Source organism: Uloborus diversus, chromosome 9, assembly GCF_026930045.1.
Source record: "Uloborus diversus isolate 005 chromosome 9, Udiv.v.3.1, whole genome shotgun sequence".
NCBI lineage: Eukaryota > Metazoa > Arthropoda > Arachnida > Araneae > Uloboridae > Uloborus > Uloborus diversus.
Genome location: NC_072739.1, coordinates 58,269,663 through 58,291,472, shown reverse-complemented (window position 1 = coordinate 58,291,472; position 21,810 = coordinate 58,269,663). Strand labels below are relative to the sequence as shown.

General features: G+C 31.2%; 1 protein-coding gene across 1 annotated transcript in view; it reads left to right on the top strand.

Moving 5' to 3' along the window:
* Positions 1–21,810, top strand: part of LOC129230238 (peroxidase-like) — a 101,313-nt gene that overhangs the window by 39,024 nt on the left and 40,479 nt on the right. Inside the window, exons 2-4 of the mRNA XM_054864639.1 lie at positions 8,213–8,392; positions 13,848–13,930; positions 15,495–15,603. Coding sequence (XP_054720614.1) covers positions 8,213–8,392; positions 13,848–13,930; positions 15,495–15,603 — 372 coding nt within the window. The remainder of the gene's footprint in view (positions 1–8,212; positions 8,393–13,847; positions 13,931–15,494; positions 15,604–21,810) is intronic.

The following is a 21,810-nucleotide window of genomic DNA, read 5'->3' as shown; positions in this document are numbered from 1 at the left end:
AATAAGAATAGCCTATATTGTAAATATTTTTACGTTTTGGCGCGTATTTTGCATAGTGATTTTTTTTTTTTTTTTTGGATTTTTGAATGTTTTTATTCACTAGTTGCGTTTTTTTTTATTACTATTATTTTTTTTAGTAACTTCAAACATGCTTAACCAGTACGTTCTTTTACACAGCTTTCTCAAAGAATTTCTTCGTGCAAGACATAATTACAGAAATCCTGAACGCAATTGTAAATGCAAATTTGGTTTCTTTACACTCATATTTGCTGATATTTTGCAGAGTCAAAAGATTTTCATTGCAATTGAAACTCATTATCCTTGTCTTTTAAAAAAAGTAGTTTGACAAGAAATGATATTTATCACTGGTACACGCGAAGTTCTATAACCCAATCTGAGAGTGAAGGAAAAATAAATTACATGTGAAATGAAATCATTGAGCTTATCAGTAAAAATCTAACTAAAAATGAATGGGAAAGGTTCTTATTCATCATTTTCGCTGCGAGTTAGAATAAAGTGTTCAAGTTATAGCCTTAAAACCTTTTTAAAAACAGATCCCAAGTGCAAGAATTACAGCTTTTTAAGTTTAAATGTTCGAATTCTTTGACATAGTTTTTCTGTGCAACTTTTTCAAATATGGGTAAGATTCAAATAAACGTCATTAAAGAAAGAATTAGTTACATAATTCATATGTTCAGACTTTTAATTTATAGTTTATGAGCTCAGTTAATTGTACTGCCATAATATCTGCATTTTTTTCCTTTCTTTCTTTCTTTCTTTTTTTTTTTTTTTTTTGCACTTTTTTATCTATTGCACTTTAGTTTTATTGTACAAGCTTGTTTATTTGTTTTCCGTTGAAAATAAAGCACGAAATAACGCAGAATACCAACATTTTCTAATTGTTAGTATGGAATCCAAAACACGTTTCGTCAAATATCTCAAAATCTCAGACACTGAGCTTTACCTTCCATGGCAGTATACTTGAACCTAACAGTCATTTTATAATTGTTCTTGAAAACATATATTTGCTCTATATCCGAGGGATGTTAAATATTGGTAACACAAAGGCTGTTTTTAAAGTCAGTACCGTTTTGAAATAATAAATGAACAAGTACAGATAGAGCAAAGAAATTTATTGCGCACAAATCAACCACCACTACGCTATTTTTTGACATTGCTCCCGTATTTTCCAAGTATTTTTCATAGCGTGGTACAAGTGTTTGTGTATCTATTCGTAGAAAGTTGTTGTCTGTGTAGTCAACCAGGGGGTAACATGTTCTCTGAGCTCATCATTGACGTTGTGCCATCGACCACCAAAAAAAAAACTTTAGACACCAAAACAAATGACAGTTGCTGTGAGCGGGGTCGGGGCTGTCCGGAGAATGTTCAAAAACGTCCCAGCCAAAGTCCTGTAAAAGTACTCATGATCGACTACACAGGCGGCAACTTTCTACGAATAGGAGTACAAAAACTTGTACCATGCTATGACAAATGCTTGGAAACTCACGGGAGCAATGTCGAAAAATAGCGTAAGAGTAATAGATTTTTATGCAATACATTTCTTTGCTCTATCTGAACTTGTTCTTGTTTTGTTTCAAAACGTACTTACTTTAAAAATATCCCTCGTATATTGTATCAAAAAAAAATTTAATATTCAAATAGCAACTCCTTTTTAAGTGCAACATTGCCCATTTTATTGAAGCTATTACCAAATCGTAAACATGCAATGAACTTCAATAAACGTAATCTGGTTTTAATAACTTTCCTTATGATAACGCAAAAAGCGTGGAAAGGAAAAGTCTGCAATATGCATCGTCTGCGGTGTTTATCGCTCAACCCCTCTCGCGCTTCGCCCTACGCAAAGGTTAAGGGAACGAATCATCTTCTTTGCTGACCTTACGTCAGAAGAAGAGAAAGGTCGTCTGTTTCATTTATTATTATTTTCCTTTCTTTTTTCCGAGCTGCGTGATGAACTAAATTTTGTAGCAAATGGGTGTTGAACTTAGTAGCTCGGGGATTCATAGTTGATCGTGATGAAATGAAGGAAATGATTGACCTCATATTCTATTGAACGGCTTTACAGACAGACAGTTCGTGATTTTCGCAAAATGATATCTGAGGTGTGTGTTAGCAGATATGCTATGCAAGCTTTTCGTCACGTTGCTTCAATTGTGCTTCACATGAAGCCACTTATACATCATATTGAGCCTTTTATATGTCATAAAGAATTCTCATCGGTGCCTCCCATTATGGCAAGTTGAGATAATTGATGCATCACATCAAGTCACGTGCGCGCGCAAATTAATACATCACATTATGCTCAACTGAGTGTAAAATTTAGTTTTCGTACGTCACATGACGGCCCGTTGAAAAGTTTTTCCCTTTTCCCATCACATTAGGTCACTTGTGTGACTGCGACATTTGTATGTGACATATTGTCGTCTCCATATGCTCGTCTCCATAACATAAAATTACTTCTGCACCATATTGAGCCATTTATGTGTCATAAAGAATCCTCATTATGGCAAGTTGAGATAATTGAGGCATCAGATTAATTTACTTGTATTATTGTGGGGAAATTCAAGCATTAGGGGAGGATGGGCTGAAAGCGGGTAGACCTTCGTACCCCCTCCCTCCCCCCCATTTTGTGTAAGCGGCGATGCATACGTATGTCGTGTTTACGTGAACACACCTGAGTTTTTATCAGTCCCAACGAAGCAGCAGTGAAACGGTATGGCGCGACCAGGCTTGAAATAAAAAAAGTGATACATTTTTTTTAATGAAGTTTTGTAACCTGTGATTAGTCGAAGACCAGCTTATTTTTTAATTGTCAATAATATTACGTTACTCTGACACCCTTCACCTACAAACTACGATAGTCATTTCGTTTGTTTCTTTTTAAAATTTAAGGTTATAATTATTGAAATAAAAAATGTGCTTTTGGGCAAAGCGGGTATAGGATTTAAGCATATATTTATTTACAATTTCTTGACTCGTGTGCTGACTTAGATTTCCTATTTCAATAATATAAGTATAGTTTTAAAAAGTTATTTTTTAGGATGACAATTAATTAGTCTATTAATTGAACCAGTTATTTCTTTATGTTTTATAAACAACTGTGTTGACTTTAAATTGGATAAGTACAACTGTTTTATAAATTTTTATATGATGGTAAGTAGCTAGTCAACTATTTTAATCATTTATAACTTCATATTTGATTGGAAAATGTATCAAACCACAGTTAGTTAAACTTACCCGTTTTGGGCTCCCCCCTGGTAGGGCAATAAATGAACATTGGGATGTAAATAGTACAAAAATCACTTTTTATTTTGAAGTTTAAAAATTCAGAAGTTTAAGAATGTTACATGACTACCTGTTGAAATTTTTGTCAGTTTTTCCCGTCACGTGGTCATTTTTGTATCTGAGTAATTTTTGTGTCACATATTGTGCTTGTCTCCATTGCATAAAATTACATCTGTGTCACATTAAGTCATTTTTTCATCTTAAAGAGTCACATCGGTTCTTTGCATTACGGTAATTGAGAATATTGATACATGAGATAAAGTTACTTATGAATTATACTGATCAAATTAAAATATCACATTTTGCTCAGTTGAGTTAAATTAAGCTTTAGTACGCCCACTAAAAAGTTTTTCCATTTTTCCCGTCCCATCAAGTCATTTGTGTAACTGAGTCATTTCTATGTAAAATATTGTTCTCGTCTCTTTAACATAAAATTACTTCGGCGCCATTTTGAGCCATTTATGTGTCATAAAGAATCCTCATGGTGCTTCACATTATGGCAAGTTGAGATAGTTGGTGCATCTGATTAAGTCACTTGTGATTGCTACTGATCAAATTTAAACATCACATTATGCACAGCTGAGCGTAACATTAAATTTTAATACATCAGATGACGTTCTGATGTAAAGGTTTTCCCGTCACATTAAGACACTTGTGTATTTGAATCACTTCTGTGTCACATATTGTGCTCGTCTCCATAACTTGAAATTAGTTCTGCGTCGCATTGAGCCATTTATGTGTCATAACGAATCCCCATCAGGGCTTCACAGTTGAGATAATTGATGCAGTAGATTAAGTCACTTGCGTATTATATTGAACAAATTAAATTATCACATTATGCTCAGCTGAGCGTAACATTAAATTTAAGTACGTCTCATGAAGACTCTTTGAAAAGTTTTTCCGTTTTTCCGTCACATAAAGATAGTTATGTGTCGAAGTTTTTTCATTCATCTCATTGTAAAATTTAGCATATGCTGTTTAATTTACTTATCTACTAAGTCCATATTGTTAGTATTTGAGATTTTGCTAAGGTTGAAATAACGTGATAGCATGAGGTGTTTGTAGGCATGTTAATGTTTACATATGATAAGATTCTGACTGAGAAACATCCCAAACTATTCCAAAGTATAGTTTCAAACCGCCTATTTCAAGGTATTTATGCATCGCATTTCCCTTGGGCGTCAATCAAAAATATTCATGAGCTATGCAACGTCACTCGTGCCTTATTTAGTCATTTTTCCCGCATTTAGAAGATGTTTAACGCAAACCCTAACATCAAAACTTATCTAAATTTACTAAACTTAATGTTTTTCATTAACAGGAAAAAATTTAAGAAGTAATATAAAGAGCAATATAAAAGTTTAATTTTCAAAGCAAATACTAAATGAATACTCTGCACAAAATAAAACAGATTCCAATAACGAAAACATTTTTCAATATAATTCAGATTTAAATATAAAGCTGATTTAAATTTTTATTATTGCGTTCATATATGGGCAATTCCACGGGTAACTGACTGACTGCAAAAGAGAAATAATACGTATTTTGTAACATTCAACGCAAAATGTAGGTTGTGCAAATGATCTTTTGCCCTGGAATATTGTATTTTTTAAGCTGAATTTAATAGTATAAATTGAATTTCCGAAATACGTTTTGGATTATTCTTGAATATTTATTAAAAACATGATAGCTGACTCAGGGGTACCCACCCCCTAAGCGTAAGAGCGCACCCCAATAAATATAGAGATGACCCCCCCGAATCAAGAGCCCCCACCTCGATGAGAAATATAACCCTCAAAACAACTCCCCTCAAAATTTCAATGGCGCATTCTGCGCCATGACCCCCCTAGGTGGGCACCCCTGACTGACTAACATTTTAAAAACAAGTGCGTAAGTTAGTTACCCTGCTTTTGACACATTTTTTTAAATCGTCCGAAATTTAATCATGCCATTGCACTCAGCCTAAAAAATACAATATTCCACGTTAAAAAAATGTTTTCACAATGTATACTTTGCGTTGAATATTAAAAAATACTTAATGTTTTTCTTCAAAAATGTCTGTGGAATTGCATCTATATTATCCACCTCTTGACTTTTATTTCTTTCAAATATTTTACTAAATGAAAGCTTTTCCTTTTATGTTGAGAAACGTTCTCATACCAGTAATTACTTTGAAACAAAGACTCGAAATAACTTTCTTCTAAAAAAAAAGGACTGGAATTAGGGGTCGCACTACACTCCCTATATTTATCAGTGCAAGCTCTACAAAAGAAAAAGATAGTAATGGGGTTATTCTTTTGAGACGATAAACGTATAATCATTTTTCGGGATTAAAAAAAAACCATTTATATAAATATATAGAATTAGAATCAGCTTCCTGATGAATCTTATTAATCATAACATAAAAAAGATGTAAAAGAAACAAACGTAGATAAAAGCATCTCAATATTTAGTTTTGAAAAACAACAGTACGCGGTTATAGAACTTAGACGACATTTTGCAAATTTTTCTACTTTCAGTTATTTAGCTTTTAGCTTCCTTTTTTTTTTTTTTTTGTTACAAATAATCTGCAATTGATTTCAAAGTTTTGGGGAAAGCGGTAATTTTGTTCTGCAAGAGAAAATTCATTTGCTTCATTAAAAATAAATCATTTAAAGGTGTAATGAACAAAATTTCGTTGCTTGAGAAGTCACAAATGTCTGCGGGATTTCTTAAGCAAAAAATATTATTTATTATTTTTTCATGTGTATTTATGAATATTGTAAAATACGATATAGTTCATGCAGTAATTTTAAACATTTTCTAATTTATCCACAATTTTTTTATTTAAGACAAAGTTTTTATGTCCGTGTGCACTGCTGTGTGCAAGTTTAAATGTAGCGAAATGTCTTATTCTCGTCTTGAAAATGAAATATGGTCGCGTTGAATAAAATTCCGCCATATTGTATTCTGTCTTTAAAAAAAGCTTTATTTTATTCCAAAGAAAAAGAAAAGAAAAAACCTTGTCTTAACTTGTTTTCTGTAGTATAAAATACGATATATTTCATGCACACCCAAACCTCTTTTTATGTGGTGGATAGGGATCGCATAAAAAAAAGTTCGTTAGTTTTATAAATAACTTCGTCCGTTTTATAAATACTATCGTCAATTGAGTCCCAGTCTGATTGAAATTTTCATACACTGCACAAAAAAGTTCGCACAAAAAAAGTCGCACAAAAAAAAATCGCACAAAAAAGAGGTTTAGCTGTACTTCTTTTTTTTAGCATTTTTTGATTTATCAACTAATATTTTGCAAGAATCAAGTTTTTGTTTCTATGTCCGGCAGATACCGCTGTATGCAAGTTTAAAGGTATCGAAATATCTTGTCTAGACAATGCAGTAAGGTCGTGTTGGACAAAATTCTGCCATATTATATTCCTGTTTCATTTTATTGCAAAAAAAAAGGAAAAAAAAAGTCGAAAATCTATCTGAATGTCTTAACTTGTTTTCACCAACCAAGACGAATGTTTCAGAACGTTCACCTTTTATGTGAATTTCTGCGTTACGCATTTTAAAAGGACAAATCAAGGTCATATGAGCATCACGGAAAACCTCATTCTTATCAATCTTTTGAAACAGCGATCTACATAAACAAAAGGCTGTCGCAGTTCATAGGTTAACGGTCAAAACATATTATTCACCATGTTGACAGAAATATGCGTTCCTATTTGAGGAATAATTTTTTATTACATTACTCTTTTTTCTTTTTATCATTTTTACTAATAATCTTCAACTGTAAAATTAAATTAAAAGCAGTTTTCTACCAGAAACAATCCATCAAAACGTTTTTGTTTTTGTTTTTTAAATTAATTAATTTATTTATTTGTTTATTTTTTGTGACTGAAATAAAATACAAAAGATTTTGCTATTGTCTAAATTTTTGCTGTTGGAAATGGAATAGAAAACAGTTTTTAAATTTTGAAAAAGATTGGAAATAGATAAAGTAGAATGTTTTTATAGCTAAGTAAAAGTAAGAATGGCTATTACGAAAAAAAAAACTTACAGTTAAAGGTTATTCTATTTTTGAAATACAGTGGTCAAAGAGTAGTAGTAATCAAATGCAGGGGAAACAATTTATTTCTGTTTATATCTTCGTGGTTCAGATTTTGTCTTAGTTTCAGTAAAATGAAAATTTACATTTTTCCTCGAAATGCATCCTAAATTTTTCACAACAGAAAAAAATTAAAATCAGCAAAGAATCAAATCTGTTCTTAATTAAAAAAATTTATGTTTTCAATACATAGTGTATACAAAGCAAGAGTAAGCTATTATGTTGCAGATAATTTTAAAGCATCAAATACCTCTTTTCATTTCTATTAGAATGAATTTTTAGAAATCATGTGCATTAGAATCATACTGACGCTATTCGATCAAGGTATCACGGTACAGTCACTCAGTTCAGAAAATAATGTAATACAATATCGATATAATTCTAATTTCCTAGCTAATATGAGTATTACTGATAAAAAAAACATTTACAGAAACTAAAGCTCACTTTTGCACTCGTTGCATGTGATAATTTTAAAACTTGTTGCATGTGATATAAATGTGCTTGTTACATGCGACAATTTTGTACTTGTTGTGTATAATACTTTTTATCCTTCTTTACATGGTAATTTTTATACTGGTTCCATGTGATAATAATGTGTTTTACATGCGATAATTTTGTACTTGTGGTGTATAATAATTTTTATATTTGTTTTATGCGATAATTTTTATACTTGTTTTATGCGATAATTTTTATATTTGTTTCATGCGATAATTTTTATACTTGTTGCACGTGATAATAATGTGCTTACTACGTGCGATAGTTTTGTACTTGTACGTGATAATTTTGCTGCACGTAATAATCTTGTTATTTCTCTTATAGGTTCCTGCCCTGGGCGTGGCCGCTCTTTTTGGTCGGCGTGGTAGCTTCCTATGATCAACCCTCTCCTTTCAGTATAGACTATTCTCCAGAATGTGCTCTAGTTCTTAAACAAAGTAAAGGATCTCCTTTCAAGAGGTCGTTAGATCCTGGCTTAAGCTACATCTCCGAATTCGTACCAAGGTAAAACTAATATTTTTCTTCTGTAGAAAACATTAAATTATGTATTTCGTTTTTGGGACTGAGACATACGTGAAGCATGCGAGCTCAGTGGCGTAGGCATGTGGGTAGTCTCCGGGTCCGGACTCATCCCACGAAACTAAAAGGTAGAATCCATCTCAATTCAACAAGGAGCGTAACATGATGGTCTCCATTTTTTTTTTTTTTTTTTTTTTTTTTTTGAATATAACATCTGTTAAAATTCATAAAAAAATAAGAAATATGTTTTTTTTGAGCAATCACGATTCTTATTGCTTTCATTTGAGTGTTTTGAGGTCCTATCATTTTATTTTCCCGCCAGCACCCTCTGCAGCATCACCGTCGACCGGCCGCCTCACAATGCTGCTCTTCTAGCGAAAACCGCCTCCAGGTTGCTTCAATATCCTGCACTTACACGCATACGTACACGCACGTACACACACACACAAACCCATACATACGCCTACACACACAAACACATACACACTACACTTAGGATTTTCGTCAAAATCTTTAAAGTACATTATCTCAGGAACGGTAGAACATATTTTGTTGCGGTTTGTCTTCTTTAAAAGGATATTTTTTTGTTTAAAAAAATATGCAACATTTTGAAATATGTGCTTTAGTTTATTTTCCACAGTCTTTTTTTAAAAAAAAGTTTAAAATAATGTTTTTTATTTTTCTCAAAAATATCAATTTCAAAAATTTTCATTTTTTAGTTTCATTTTTTAGTACCACTGAGCACTACGTTCCCTGAAAAGGAGAGCTTCCACTTTTTCATTTAAGAGATTTTAGAGGCAGTTAAAAAAATGGGGTTTTTTAAAGAACTCTTTACGTAATGGCAGACCTGAAAATTCAAAAAAAAAAAAAAAATGTCGCAACAAGTGGCCAGAAAACACTTTTAATAAAGTTATATAGCGAAATTTTCATTTCGAGTCTCCACTTTTTAACCATCCAATTTTTCGATAGTTATTTAATTATTTTTTTTATTTTTGACTTTTTTTTTGTAATATTTTCAAGATGCATTAGGCCTTCTTTCATGCTTTTTTTCTTCTTTCTCTGACTTTCACTGGGAAAGTGGGCTAAAAAAGGAATCTTGGTAATAGAAAACAAATATCCAATACGACGTCTTTTAGTTGAATTTTGTGATAACCTTTTGAGCTTTTCTATGATTTTTCAGAAATGTTTATTACTTCTGCATGCTTATTACAATAATTATATCTTATTCTTAGCACTTAAATATTTTTATAACATTTCCATCACATCGAGTAAAGTTTTATTTATGTAATTATTTCATTAAAATTATCATTTTATTTTGTGAAAAAGAAAAAAAAATCCAATTCACTCACAATTTTTTCTTGCAAGTAATACTTAATTTTCCTCGAGTCAAAAGTTTATTTTTCTTTTTGAAAATAAATGAAAGGAAGAAATAGAGGGAAACCACACCAGATCGTTTAAAAAATCACGTTTTAAAAATCCGCAATGCAAGAACTTTTTGTTTTTATTTTTTGTAAAAATAAATTATTAAAAAAAATAAGAACCGACTCTAAAAAAACAAAGAAGAACTAAAAAGTAAAAAATAATAGATCATACTTACATACAATTTCCAACCCAAACCTATGAATTAAATTACTTTCACAATTCCAGTACAAAAATCAACTAAACTAAACATTCAATTATAAAATAAACACTGATTTTAATTACTATGCGATGAATTATTTTAATACCTAACAAATTATATTCGATCTCTTAATTTTTAACAACTTTTTGAAGTCGGGGCCTCCTACAAAATACTACCCAACGTAACTGACAAACCACCGAATCCTGAATTAAACACTAATTTAACTAAACGCAAAATAAGTCTTTAAAACTAAACCTACTCATTTACGTTATTTATTAGTAACAATAATATTAAAGCAATTGATTCAACTATTAAAGTAGCAAAATATATTTAATTTACTGCTTTACTACGTAGAAATAAATACTTTAGTAACACCTATAATTAAAAATTAACAGGCGGCGTGGAGAACAGTATATGATGCCGAGAGAATTAAATATCGTTCAAGACGAAGGCAAAACCTCATCTGTGAAAATACACTGGTCACGCCAAAATCACGTGACCTCTGACGTATTCCGCCAGCTGACTACGTAGACATAACGTATGAAATTTAAAGTTTCTTGAAGTTCTCCGCTACCCCTTATCAGATCCAGACCAAATTACCACGGGACCTTCTGGGAAGTATACCCCTCCGAACGAAAAAAAAAAAATTTTGAAATCGGTGGAGTAGTCTTGGAGCAATCAGAAAACATACATAAAAAGCCGCAGACGAATTCATAACCTCCTTTTTTGAAGTCGGTTGAAAAACTAATAGAAAAGATGAAGGGGGAAAAATATATTACCGGTTCACGAATTTTTTATCAGAAGCTCTAGCCAGTCCTTGGGGTTGAGAAAAGCTTCATACAGAAGGTTAAATAGCATGGTACTTTCTATTTCTCACCTAGACTTTACATTTGGCGATTTTCTTTAAATTTCGGAAGACTTTTAGACCTTATGTCTCGATAACGGAGGAAAGAAGGCAAATATTTTTTGCGCCAAAAATATCTCAATACGGTCTATCAATTGTTATCTATGTGAGCCTTTTGTGATCAATTGTGTCTGATTACACTAGTCTACAAAAAAACTTTTATTCTGTTACACGGAGAAAAATACCTGATCTTAATGTAAAATGATACGCTGAATTCAAGTATGCAAAGTTTTTCTCCATCGCCCACAATTTTTTTGTAACAGACAGAAATTTAAAAGAAATGCTCAAATTCACATGCATGACTAACACTAAACTAGTGACCTAAAGCTTAGCAATTGTTCTTTCTTTCTATATTTATCATCAGGAACAACCCTCTTAAGTGTCAATCATTAATCAGCAAGAATTTATTCACTTTGAAAATGTGGGCCTCTCCAAAGATGCGATTTTTTAACTTTACTTTGATAATACGTAGAAATTCTGATTTTAAGTGCATTCAAATTCAGCACTAGTGTTACAAAGTCTTAATAAGTTTTTAAAAAGACCTAATTTAATATGAAAGGCCTATAGAAATAACAGTTCCAGTCTTTTTTCCTTTTTTTAAAAATTCTTCTTGCCATTGCTATCCCATTTGCATAGGAGAAAACAGCGTTGTAATAATAAAATTTAGCAGACAATACAATTTATTTAATTTAATTTTAGGCAAAAAATAATTGTCCCATGACATGTGTTGTGCTAAATTTGATCTAAAAAAGATTTACAAATCTCTATATGTTTCATTCATTTTGATTGAATATGCTAGTGATACCCAAGGCAACGTGTTTCAATCATGCAATAGTAAAGTTTTTAAACTGGTTTCGAGATAGTTAATACCAAGTCTCATCTGTTTGATATTAAAATACCAAACATATCTATTACAGAGTCAATACTATTTCAGTACAATAAATCATGTTCCTTAGAGTAAAATTTATGAATTCTTTATGTTTGCATTCAAATATAAAAACACAGAAAATGATTCAATTCAGGTAGCATGTACCCCAGAAATGGGGTGCCATTAAGACTGATTACCATGTTATCACTGTAGTACCAGCAAACCTGACTATCTATCCCCACATTTCTTGTCTTTATGACAAAGTTTTCGTTGTTAATTATGAGTTTTTATCATTACGTGATGTAGGAAAATACCGGGAAAAATAAATCACTTAAAACCTATGATTACACAAAAACTGTGGGTGATGGACAATTTTTGGAATCAGCGTCAAAAATTACCCTAGAAAAACCCTAAATGTTTCATTTAACAAAGTCTTTGTTTACCAGTCTATTAGTTTTTATCATTACGTGTTATAGGAAAACATGAGAAAAATAAATAACTTAAAACCTATAATTACACAAAAATGTGGGTGATATAAAAAATCTAAGTAGATATTTGAAATCAGCGTCAAAAATTATCCTAGGAACACTATAATTGTTTCATGTAACAAAACCTTTGTTTACCAGTGTTAGCGATCAGGAAAAAACGAATTATTTAATTGGGTGATTAATGAAAACCGATTTTTTTTCCATTATTTCAGCAAAAGAAGAAATATATATAATCTTTAGATACATCATCGAATCATAATTAAATTTCTTTTCGAGAGTAATATGAACTTTTGTGACTAACTTCGAAAAAAAAAAAAAACTGCATAATATAAACCGAAGATTATTTTCGAGATAGTATGAAATGTTAATAGAAAACTAAATCATATTGGAAACAGAAAACTTACTCAAATTATTTATGCACATAGTTAATTAAATTTACGAACGATACCTAATGCCTCTTCTGGATTAATAAAGAAGTAGTAGATCCTCTATATAGTCGAAATCGTTTATATCGAACACTGATTTAACGAGAATCCGGATTTCGCGAGAAAATCAGAAATATTTGGTTGGTATAATTTTAAGTCTATAGTAGAATAACTCGATTTAAGGGAGCTAACCCCGCTTAAAGCGAGCAATATTTTTTGATTCATAAAATTTTTATTGACTTTCAGCTCAGCTTTTCTTTCTTTTTTTTTTTTTTTTTTTTTTTTTTTGAGAAAAAAAATCCTTTAACATGGTGAAGTCAACTGAAACTTAGTGATAAGTCATAAACACTGAGATCGAGAAATTGTAACTCAAGGATAATGATTTCTGATTTGTGTGCTGGTATCAGTCGATGATTTTTTTTTTCTTACAGTATCATTCCTGAATGTTGTTTCTGTGGAAGAACATAGCATATAATACGGAAAACATATGTACAGGGATTAAAACTTTTTTATTTACGAATATTTTATCAATGAATAACCGCTTTTTTTTCGATGTTAAATAATGTTAAATAATTGTTAAATAATTGTTAAATAATTGTTATTTTTAATGTTAAATAATTATTAAGATTTGCTTGATGTTAAATAAATAAAGGATTTAATAGAGTTTCCGAGGATGTGTTGTAACTTAAATTCAAGCTAATTCTGACGGGGAAAAAAGGTAGAATGCGACGAATATAACGATAAACGGGAAGAAACCTTAGCATACACTATTGCTTTTGATCTGTAGAAAGCATTTTCAAAACGAGGGGTGCAACCCGTTTTTTACGAGCACCTGGTTATAACGAACAAATATCACGGTCCTTTAGTACTCGTTATAACCAAGTTCGACTGTACTAACATTCAACCATTACATCTCGTGAAACTGAAATTATGTCATAAAGGATCTTCCGTCACTAAATTTAAATGGCAATTATGAAATGGTATCAGAGAAAATTGAGCACTTTATTTCTGTAGATACTGTTAAGCCACTGCATTGGTACTCGAGGAAGTATCAGCAACAAATAACCTTTTATGTACTTTTATGATCAATTAATGATATTTTGTATTTAATTATTTTTTCCCTTTTCTTCACAGTTGGCAAAATGAAAACATTGATCAAACGTGTATACGTTACGAAGATATTAACAGAGCTTTACACGAAGCGAGGAGAAAGTTTGGTGAGTTAAACATATTTCATAGTTTTAACGCAAATAAGTTAAACTTATTTTTTCAAGTACGTCAATTTTAAGCTAATATTTAGAATGAATAGTTAATTTATGTGAAACTGGTTCGCGCATTTCTTGTTTAGCATGAAAAATTGTATGCTACTCATAACTACTGAAAATCAGCAGGAAAAAATTTCAAAGAAATAAACATATTGGGGATGATAAATAGTACGAAACAATGTGGATCATATCAGATTTGTGGAATTTAATAAAATAATTATTTGATAAATATTCTGCAAAAAATATAGGTAGTGTTGGATATAATAAAAACTCATTAGGTGTAAGCATTATATGGTATAATATACGTTTAAATTGGAAGAAATAAGCAGCATTGCAGAAATGTATCCATTTTGCTCACTATTGGGCAAAATAGAGACTTATTAGTAGGAAACCGATCAATGGATTAAATTGGTCTTAGAAGCAGTTTTTTTTTTAACTAATTGCATCTTTATGTTTTTAATGAAAACTTTAATGATAAATAGAATTGTACAAATTGGATTCTAACTTAACAGATTGGACTACTATATCGTCCTTCTTTTGATAAAGGTGCTAGCCAAGGTAGTTCCAAACTTCACCCGGGAGAACTCGCGCGGGGTCCTGAGTCACTACATTCACCTTAAACTTTATATTTGCGTGTGTGCAACTCAACTGATATTAACCAAATCTTCGGTAGCTCAATTTCTAAGTGTTTTCTTTCAAAAGCACCGGCCAGTAGTTAATGTTTTTCATTTATTGGGAAATCGCATTCATTTTTGGAAGCCCGTCTGTATTTGAAGGCCCAATCCAACTGATGGCCAAATCCAAAAAACCAAAATCTCTTGTATTAAGTGTGAGCAATTCACTTGCAAGTTTAACTCCAATTATGTCTGTGATAAATGAAATGAAATTTAATATGGATATGTTTCAAGTTTTTTTCTGTAGTTTTCTTTATTTTGTTCCCTTATTTTATTATTTTTTTAAATTATAGTAAGTATTTCTAAGAAACGTGTTGCAGAAACCAGTTTGCAGTTCCTTGTTGTTATTTGTATGCAAAAATATCTATTTTACAGATTCAGAATGAACTTTTTCCGAAATTTACATGTATAAATAACAGTAAGCAATAACTAATAGATAGAGTATTCAGGTACCCCGCTCCACCTTTCGTGTACTGTTAAGAACACGAATTCTACCGGTTTAATTTAGATTACTTCACTGAGCAATAATATAACGTAAATGTTCCAAATTGCTTAGCAAAACAAATCGTTCCGCCAATCGTGATCTATTTCCCGAATATGTTAGCTCTAATGTCACTCATATTACATATAGTCCAAGAAAAAAAGTTTCTCACGTCTTTAAAGCTGTTTTGTATATTTATTTCTTACTCATCTTGGTAATAACATTACTCAAATTGTTAAAAATATTTCACAAATAATCTAGTAATAAAAATTTAGAGCACATGTTCTATACATACATTATTTCATTCTTTTGGATCATGATTTTATATTTCTTTACACCAATATACTTTTTCTTTTAGGAGAAGAAGTGCCTTGGGAAATTAAGGACTTGTCGTCCGTCTATCCAAAAGTCAATCATATTTCAATTCCGGCCGAAATACTTTTGGAAACTGTTAGGATCTTAGCTCACAGGTACTTATAGAAAATTGGATTTTTTATAATATTAATCTCAAAGTTTTATTTATTTTAATCTTATTAATTGCTTGGTTTTTCTGGGAAATTTTGTTGACAGAACTTAATTTTGAATATTTCACCGCATTAATGCTAATCATTCGTTCAAATTAACTTTTTAAATACTAATGTAGTTTTTAAATGAAAAAACAATGCAAATAAAGCACAAATTATCAAAAAAAAAAAAAAAACTGCTGCAAATGCGTATTTCAAGGCTGCAAAGTTGTGCTTTGACCTTGACCGATAGACATCCGTTCCCTCATCCCAATTCCCTAATTACCAATTTTTTATTTTTCAATACACACTTACTGATTTTTTTCTTGTGATTTTAGCAATATTTTTGCAATAAATTAGGCATTCTTTCATGTCTCTATTCTTTATTGCTCTCATTATTTTAGTTTACGGGAAAGCAGGCTTAAAAATGATAAAATTTATCAACCTAGATTGCACCCCTGGTAGTTTGTTGTTATTATTGCGTTACTTGTTCAAGAAAACACCCTTTAGAATTAAACCTGCAAATGGAAGAAAATAATTTTGTTCAAGACCAGTTTCGATTTTTAATAAAAACGTGCTTATAAAAATGCTAAACGAAATACATTAAATTAATTTTTTTTACGAATTTTATCATGGTATGAAATATATTCTTGTGCGAAATGGCCAAGGTGAACGATATCACAGTCAAATTCTTGTGGTACCTGGAAATATTCAGTTTTGCTGTAGATATATGAATATAACGCTTGGAAAACTTTAATTAACAGCATGATATTTTGTATTTCAAGCGTACAGTTTGAGTGAAAAAAAGTTAAGCGAAATAAACTAAATGTTTCTATTATTTTTTTTCGTAAACGCAAAAATCTTTAAACAAAACATTGAACACATTTTACAGCTGAAAATTAATTTTACCGTTTAAAATAAATTAAATCGTACTTAAAGCAAGCTCATTAATGACTTTTTCAGGTTAAATGAAATTTTTTCATGGCGGATAAAAATTACACTTGCAAATTTTTATTTTCAAAATAAGACCAGCTCAGTTAACGGTTACCTGAAAATTATTTAATTCAGCTTTTTAGTTAAGTTCTTTAAATTTCAGTACAATGAAAAATGCTTGCTCAAAAAGGATAGATAAAAGAAATTACGCTCTTTTTCTATCGCTAAGCTCTTTATTTAGAAGCTAATTAATGTTCATCTATCAACCCTATTCCTTTGACATGTTTCTAAATTTAACTCTAATTAAGTCGTTATTTATGCAATGAAATGTTTAAGTGGAACATAGTAAACAAAAAGTTGTTCGCTTCGTGTATATACTTTTCCAGTAAAACGTATTCGTGAATAAAATTATTAAATATGAAAGACTTAATTTTCATCTTTCTACTTTACAAAATTTAGCTTTTTAAAGAGAAGAGGTTGATTCTAACGCGAAATTAACATGAGTAGAGAGTAAATTTTTTTTGTTGATGCTTCTAACCGTATTTTATTTTCTAATCGCATTCATAGACCGGAATATTAATTCAAAGAAATCTTGGTTTTCTTTTCTTTTTTAATGTTTTAAACCGTTTTTTGTTTTGTTTCAAAACAGACACATATTCATGGAGTAAAAAAAATTGGTTTATTGTTTTTTCAATTAATTTTCTAACAAAGACACACGCAATAGTTTAAAATAGTGTATTAAAACTTTTAGAAAAGGTAGAATACACACGAATAACTAATTACTCCTGCTGTTCGAAAATCCGATTTCTGTTTTTTGTGGATTACCTACGAATTGAAGGAAAAAAAATGCATGACAACAATTTTTAATAATCCCTTAATACAAGATAAAAACAGAAAAACAGAGATAAGCTCTTAAATAATAATTATGTTGCATTTTTTATTTTTTTTTTTTTTGCTCAATATAGAAACAAAATTGTGTTGCAGAAAAGAATGTCTATAATTATTTCTGCTTTAAAATATTAAAATATTTAAGTTTACATTTTAATTAGATTTGCTGGGAGTGTTTCACGATCAGAGGATTAAAAAAAACACATGATTGTGTAACACAAATAGCATAATTATATGATTTCTGGTACATTTGAGGGGCTCCGAACCATAGTGGAAAAAGTTCGTTTTTATTGTTAGCCATTTAAAATCATAATGCGAGTGAATTCATTTTGATTAATATAATTCGCAACTGTAAAAAAAAATGTCTTTTAGATTCTTAGTCAATAAAAAGTAAATATTTAAACTTGTTCATTCTATTCAAAAAAGTGCTTCATTTTCACTATTTTTTATATTGTACTGAGTATTATTCACAAATATTTTTGAAATAAAATTACAGCAATAACAAAGATTTCGTACGATCCCTTCGACTTCCTCATGAACGGGTGCGACTGCATGCAATTTCCTTTTCTCGATTTTTAGGAAAACAATAACCTATTTGAACTTGACTGTTTGAAAAGAAACAGTAAATATTAAGCAGATGGCTGTAGTAGTTCTAAAATATAGCTACCCAGATACATTAAACTTCTGTGTTCACTACCGCATTTAGCCAAACCCGCGGTTCACGCACTTTATGGTACGCGCACCACGAACTTTGTTTACTAGAACAGAGAACATGTATGTTTGATGCAATTTATACCGTCTTAAAAACAGCTACATTTTTTTAAAGAAATAGAAATAGGGGACTGGTCTACTGCTACTGTGAATTGCTTAAATATTCCTTGTGTCATGGGCTGGTTTCTCTATCAGTAGAAAAATCAATGGGAAGTCTTTCCTTTTCACGGCTTGAGCAGACTACTCAATATGCCGTCTGCGAATTTGAAGGTTGGTGCATTGATTTGTCTACTAGAAGAAATTCCAGCACACCCATCACAGAAAAGATGAAGTGATTGGTAATTATAATCGCTGACATTTTGTGGCATTTGATATTTAGCTGCATCCTTTTGGTACCGAAGAGGAGGACAGAATGAACGGTCATAAATAGAGTCAGAAAAGCTGTATGCTGGTATTTGTGACAGAAGATAAATCAATGCGCAACCTTTCTTTTTCACGGTTTGAGCACACAAATCAACGCTCAGTCCGCGAAAAGAGGGATAGCGCATTGATTTGTCTACTGGAAGAAACACTAACACATACACACACATCACAGAAAAGATGAATTTCCCCCAGGTGATTGGCAATATGATCCCGAACATTTTGTATCACTTGGTAATTAGATATACCTCTTTGTAACGTAACTGAAGAGGAGGATAGAATGAACGGTCATGAATTAAGTCAGGAAAAAGCTGTGTCTGGTATTTCTACCAGTTGACAAATCAAAGCTAAATTCTTCCTTTTTACGAATTGAGGAGACAAGTCCGCGAAAAGGAGGGAAAGCCCATTGATTTATCTACTAGAAGAAATCTAACATCACGGAAATGATGAAAGCCTATAGGTGAGTGAACACTATGATCACGGACATTTTGGATCACTTGGTAATTAGATGAACCTCGTTGTGAACGAAGAGAGAACATTATGAACGGTCGTGAATGGAGTCAAGAGCTATGTGCTTGTATTTCTACCAGTAGACAAATCAATCTGCTGTCCTTTCTTTTCACGGATGGAGCAAACAAATAAATGAACAGCATGTGAAAAGGACGGATAGCGCAATGGTTTGTCGACTGGTAGAAACACCAGCACAACAGTTCCTGACTCGATTCAATACCATTTAGCCTGTTCTCCATATTTGGCCACAACAAGATGCATCTAACTTCCAAGTGACACAAAATGTCCGCGATCATATTGCCAATTACCTATGGGAACTTCATCTTTTCTGTGAATGGGTACTTTGATGTGATGCGCACTTAACAGCGGGGATGTATGATGAGAGGTGATTGGAATGCGGTCGGTTGGCGAGTAAAAACCCACTGACCGATTTTGCGTTCGAAAACTGGCTGCGAGCCACCCTTCTTTTTTTTATTTTGTGAGCTTCGGGCCACTCTATCACGAAGACGAAAGTGGAAAATAAATAAATCGGAGAAAGGTGAAAAAATGCGAAATTGTGTTATTACCGGTTGTAATGGTATGTTTTCTTAAAGTTTAATGCCTACAGAACTGTTTGCGAAACAACATTTATTTCGTTTTAATTTTTCAATCACACATTATTTACGACTTATGAAAGCAATTCAGATATAAATTGGAAACAATGTATTCTTGCGTATAAAAGATTGCTTTGATTTAGACAAAAACAATTTAAATAATAATATTAATTAAATAATAATTTGACAAATTCCCCTGATACAATAAATTCTATTTTAAAAGAGTTTTAATTTCACAGACAACATCCCCCCCCCCCTATAATCATGTATTTAGTTTTCATAGTCGAACTCACTTTTACAAAACTTATGTAACCGAATTTTCAGATACACGGAATTTTTTTAATTAGACAGTTATGTTCGAATTAACATCAGAATATTTCCAATTTTCGAATGGGGTTTATGGATTGAATTCAAAACTTCAGTAGGTTGAAGTTTGGTTAGGTCGAGGTAATTCATGGTTGGTTTCGTATGCCAAGCTTTGCTTATGATAAAATTTGGAACTTAAAAAAAAATAAATAAATAAATAAAATAAATAAAAAAAATAAATAAATAAAAATGAATATTAAAAACAAAATAGAACACAATAAATAGTGCTAAGTTTTCTTTTTTACCTAGTATCTTATCGCCACAATTTTTTGTCAGTTTTAAAATGGCGTGAAACCTTACGGAAAAACGGGAAAAGCTTTTTAATGGCGAACTAAGAACATTATTTATAGAATAGGCTCAAAATGTACGTTACATAAAAACTATAGTTCAAAGTTTCATTGGAAGCACCATGAAAGTTATTCTACTGAATAATTTTTTGAAAACAAAATTGAAAAAAATGCATTTTGAAACAAAGTTTTTCTTTTCGAACCAGCCAAAAGATATCCCATTGTATATTTTTAAAGCCCTCCTTTTCAAATTTACCGAATTCAAAATTATCGTTCCTTTTTATTTTATTATTTTTATTTTTTTAACACACGGTTTCAGACTTATATATGTCAATTAATGTCTTCCAAATCGACAGTTTCAGACTTATAATCATCAATGAATGTATATCTTTAAGACATATGCTTTTACATTTTATTTGATGACATTTTTTTTTAACAGAAGATTTCATATTTATATCCAAGACTTAATGAGATACTTCATCCACTGTGCGACTTACAAGGAATGGATATTTTCCCCCTCTGCTTTGTCTCTTTTTGGAACTATGTAGTACATAAAATACAGATAGTCTTAAATTTTCAAAGATTATTCCACATAGGCACCTTGCTTAAGGTTACAAAACGTACCCAACTCCAATTTTTCAATTGAGAGCAAGTCGCATGACAAATGATGACAAAATCTATTCAAACAAAAAATGATGGATAAAATTTTCAGTTTTATGGTTTTCTTAAATATGAAAAAAAAATTCAACTTTTAAATGTTTATCCATGCGTGAAAGTCAATTTAAGATGGTGAAAAGTCATGAATTAAATTGCGAACCAAACTTCTTCTTGTATTTATACAAGTACTTAATCTTAATTGATTCATGTATGGTAATTTGAAATATGCAATTAGTTTTGTCCCAAAACTAGAGATTTTGTTAGCTGGCATTTTCGGAGTAATTTAGTTATTAAGCGCTTTAAAAAAATGGTCCCCTCAACCGGTTAAGCTATAAATGGCAAGCACTGGAGGTATTAATGGTTAAAATAAATAAAATAAGGACCAAAATATTTAGCTTTTTGTTGCAAATAATTCTACTTCCTTGAGTATAAAAATTCATACATTCGACGATTTAAATGTTTAATTTGGATTCAAAACGGCAAAAGAAAAAGAAGTGTATTTGTAGCAGAGAGTTGAAAGGTTATCAAAACGTCTGTAAAATTAAATTATAAAATCAAAACACCCCACGCAAGTTGAAACCTATCAAGGAGTCCCTCCCACTGATGGACCGATTTCACTATCAAACCCTTTCGTGTTAAGGCCTATCAATAAGGAAAAAAACGAAACCGACTTGGTGCATCGACAGTCCTTCGCTGAGTCTACAACTGAGATCTTCATTACACACTTATAATTGAACAAAACAACACTGTGATACGCCGCAATTACGCATTTGTAGTTTTCTTTCCACCCTTTCATTCGATATGAGAAA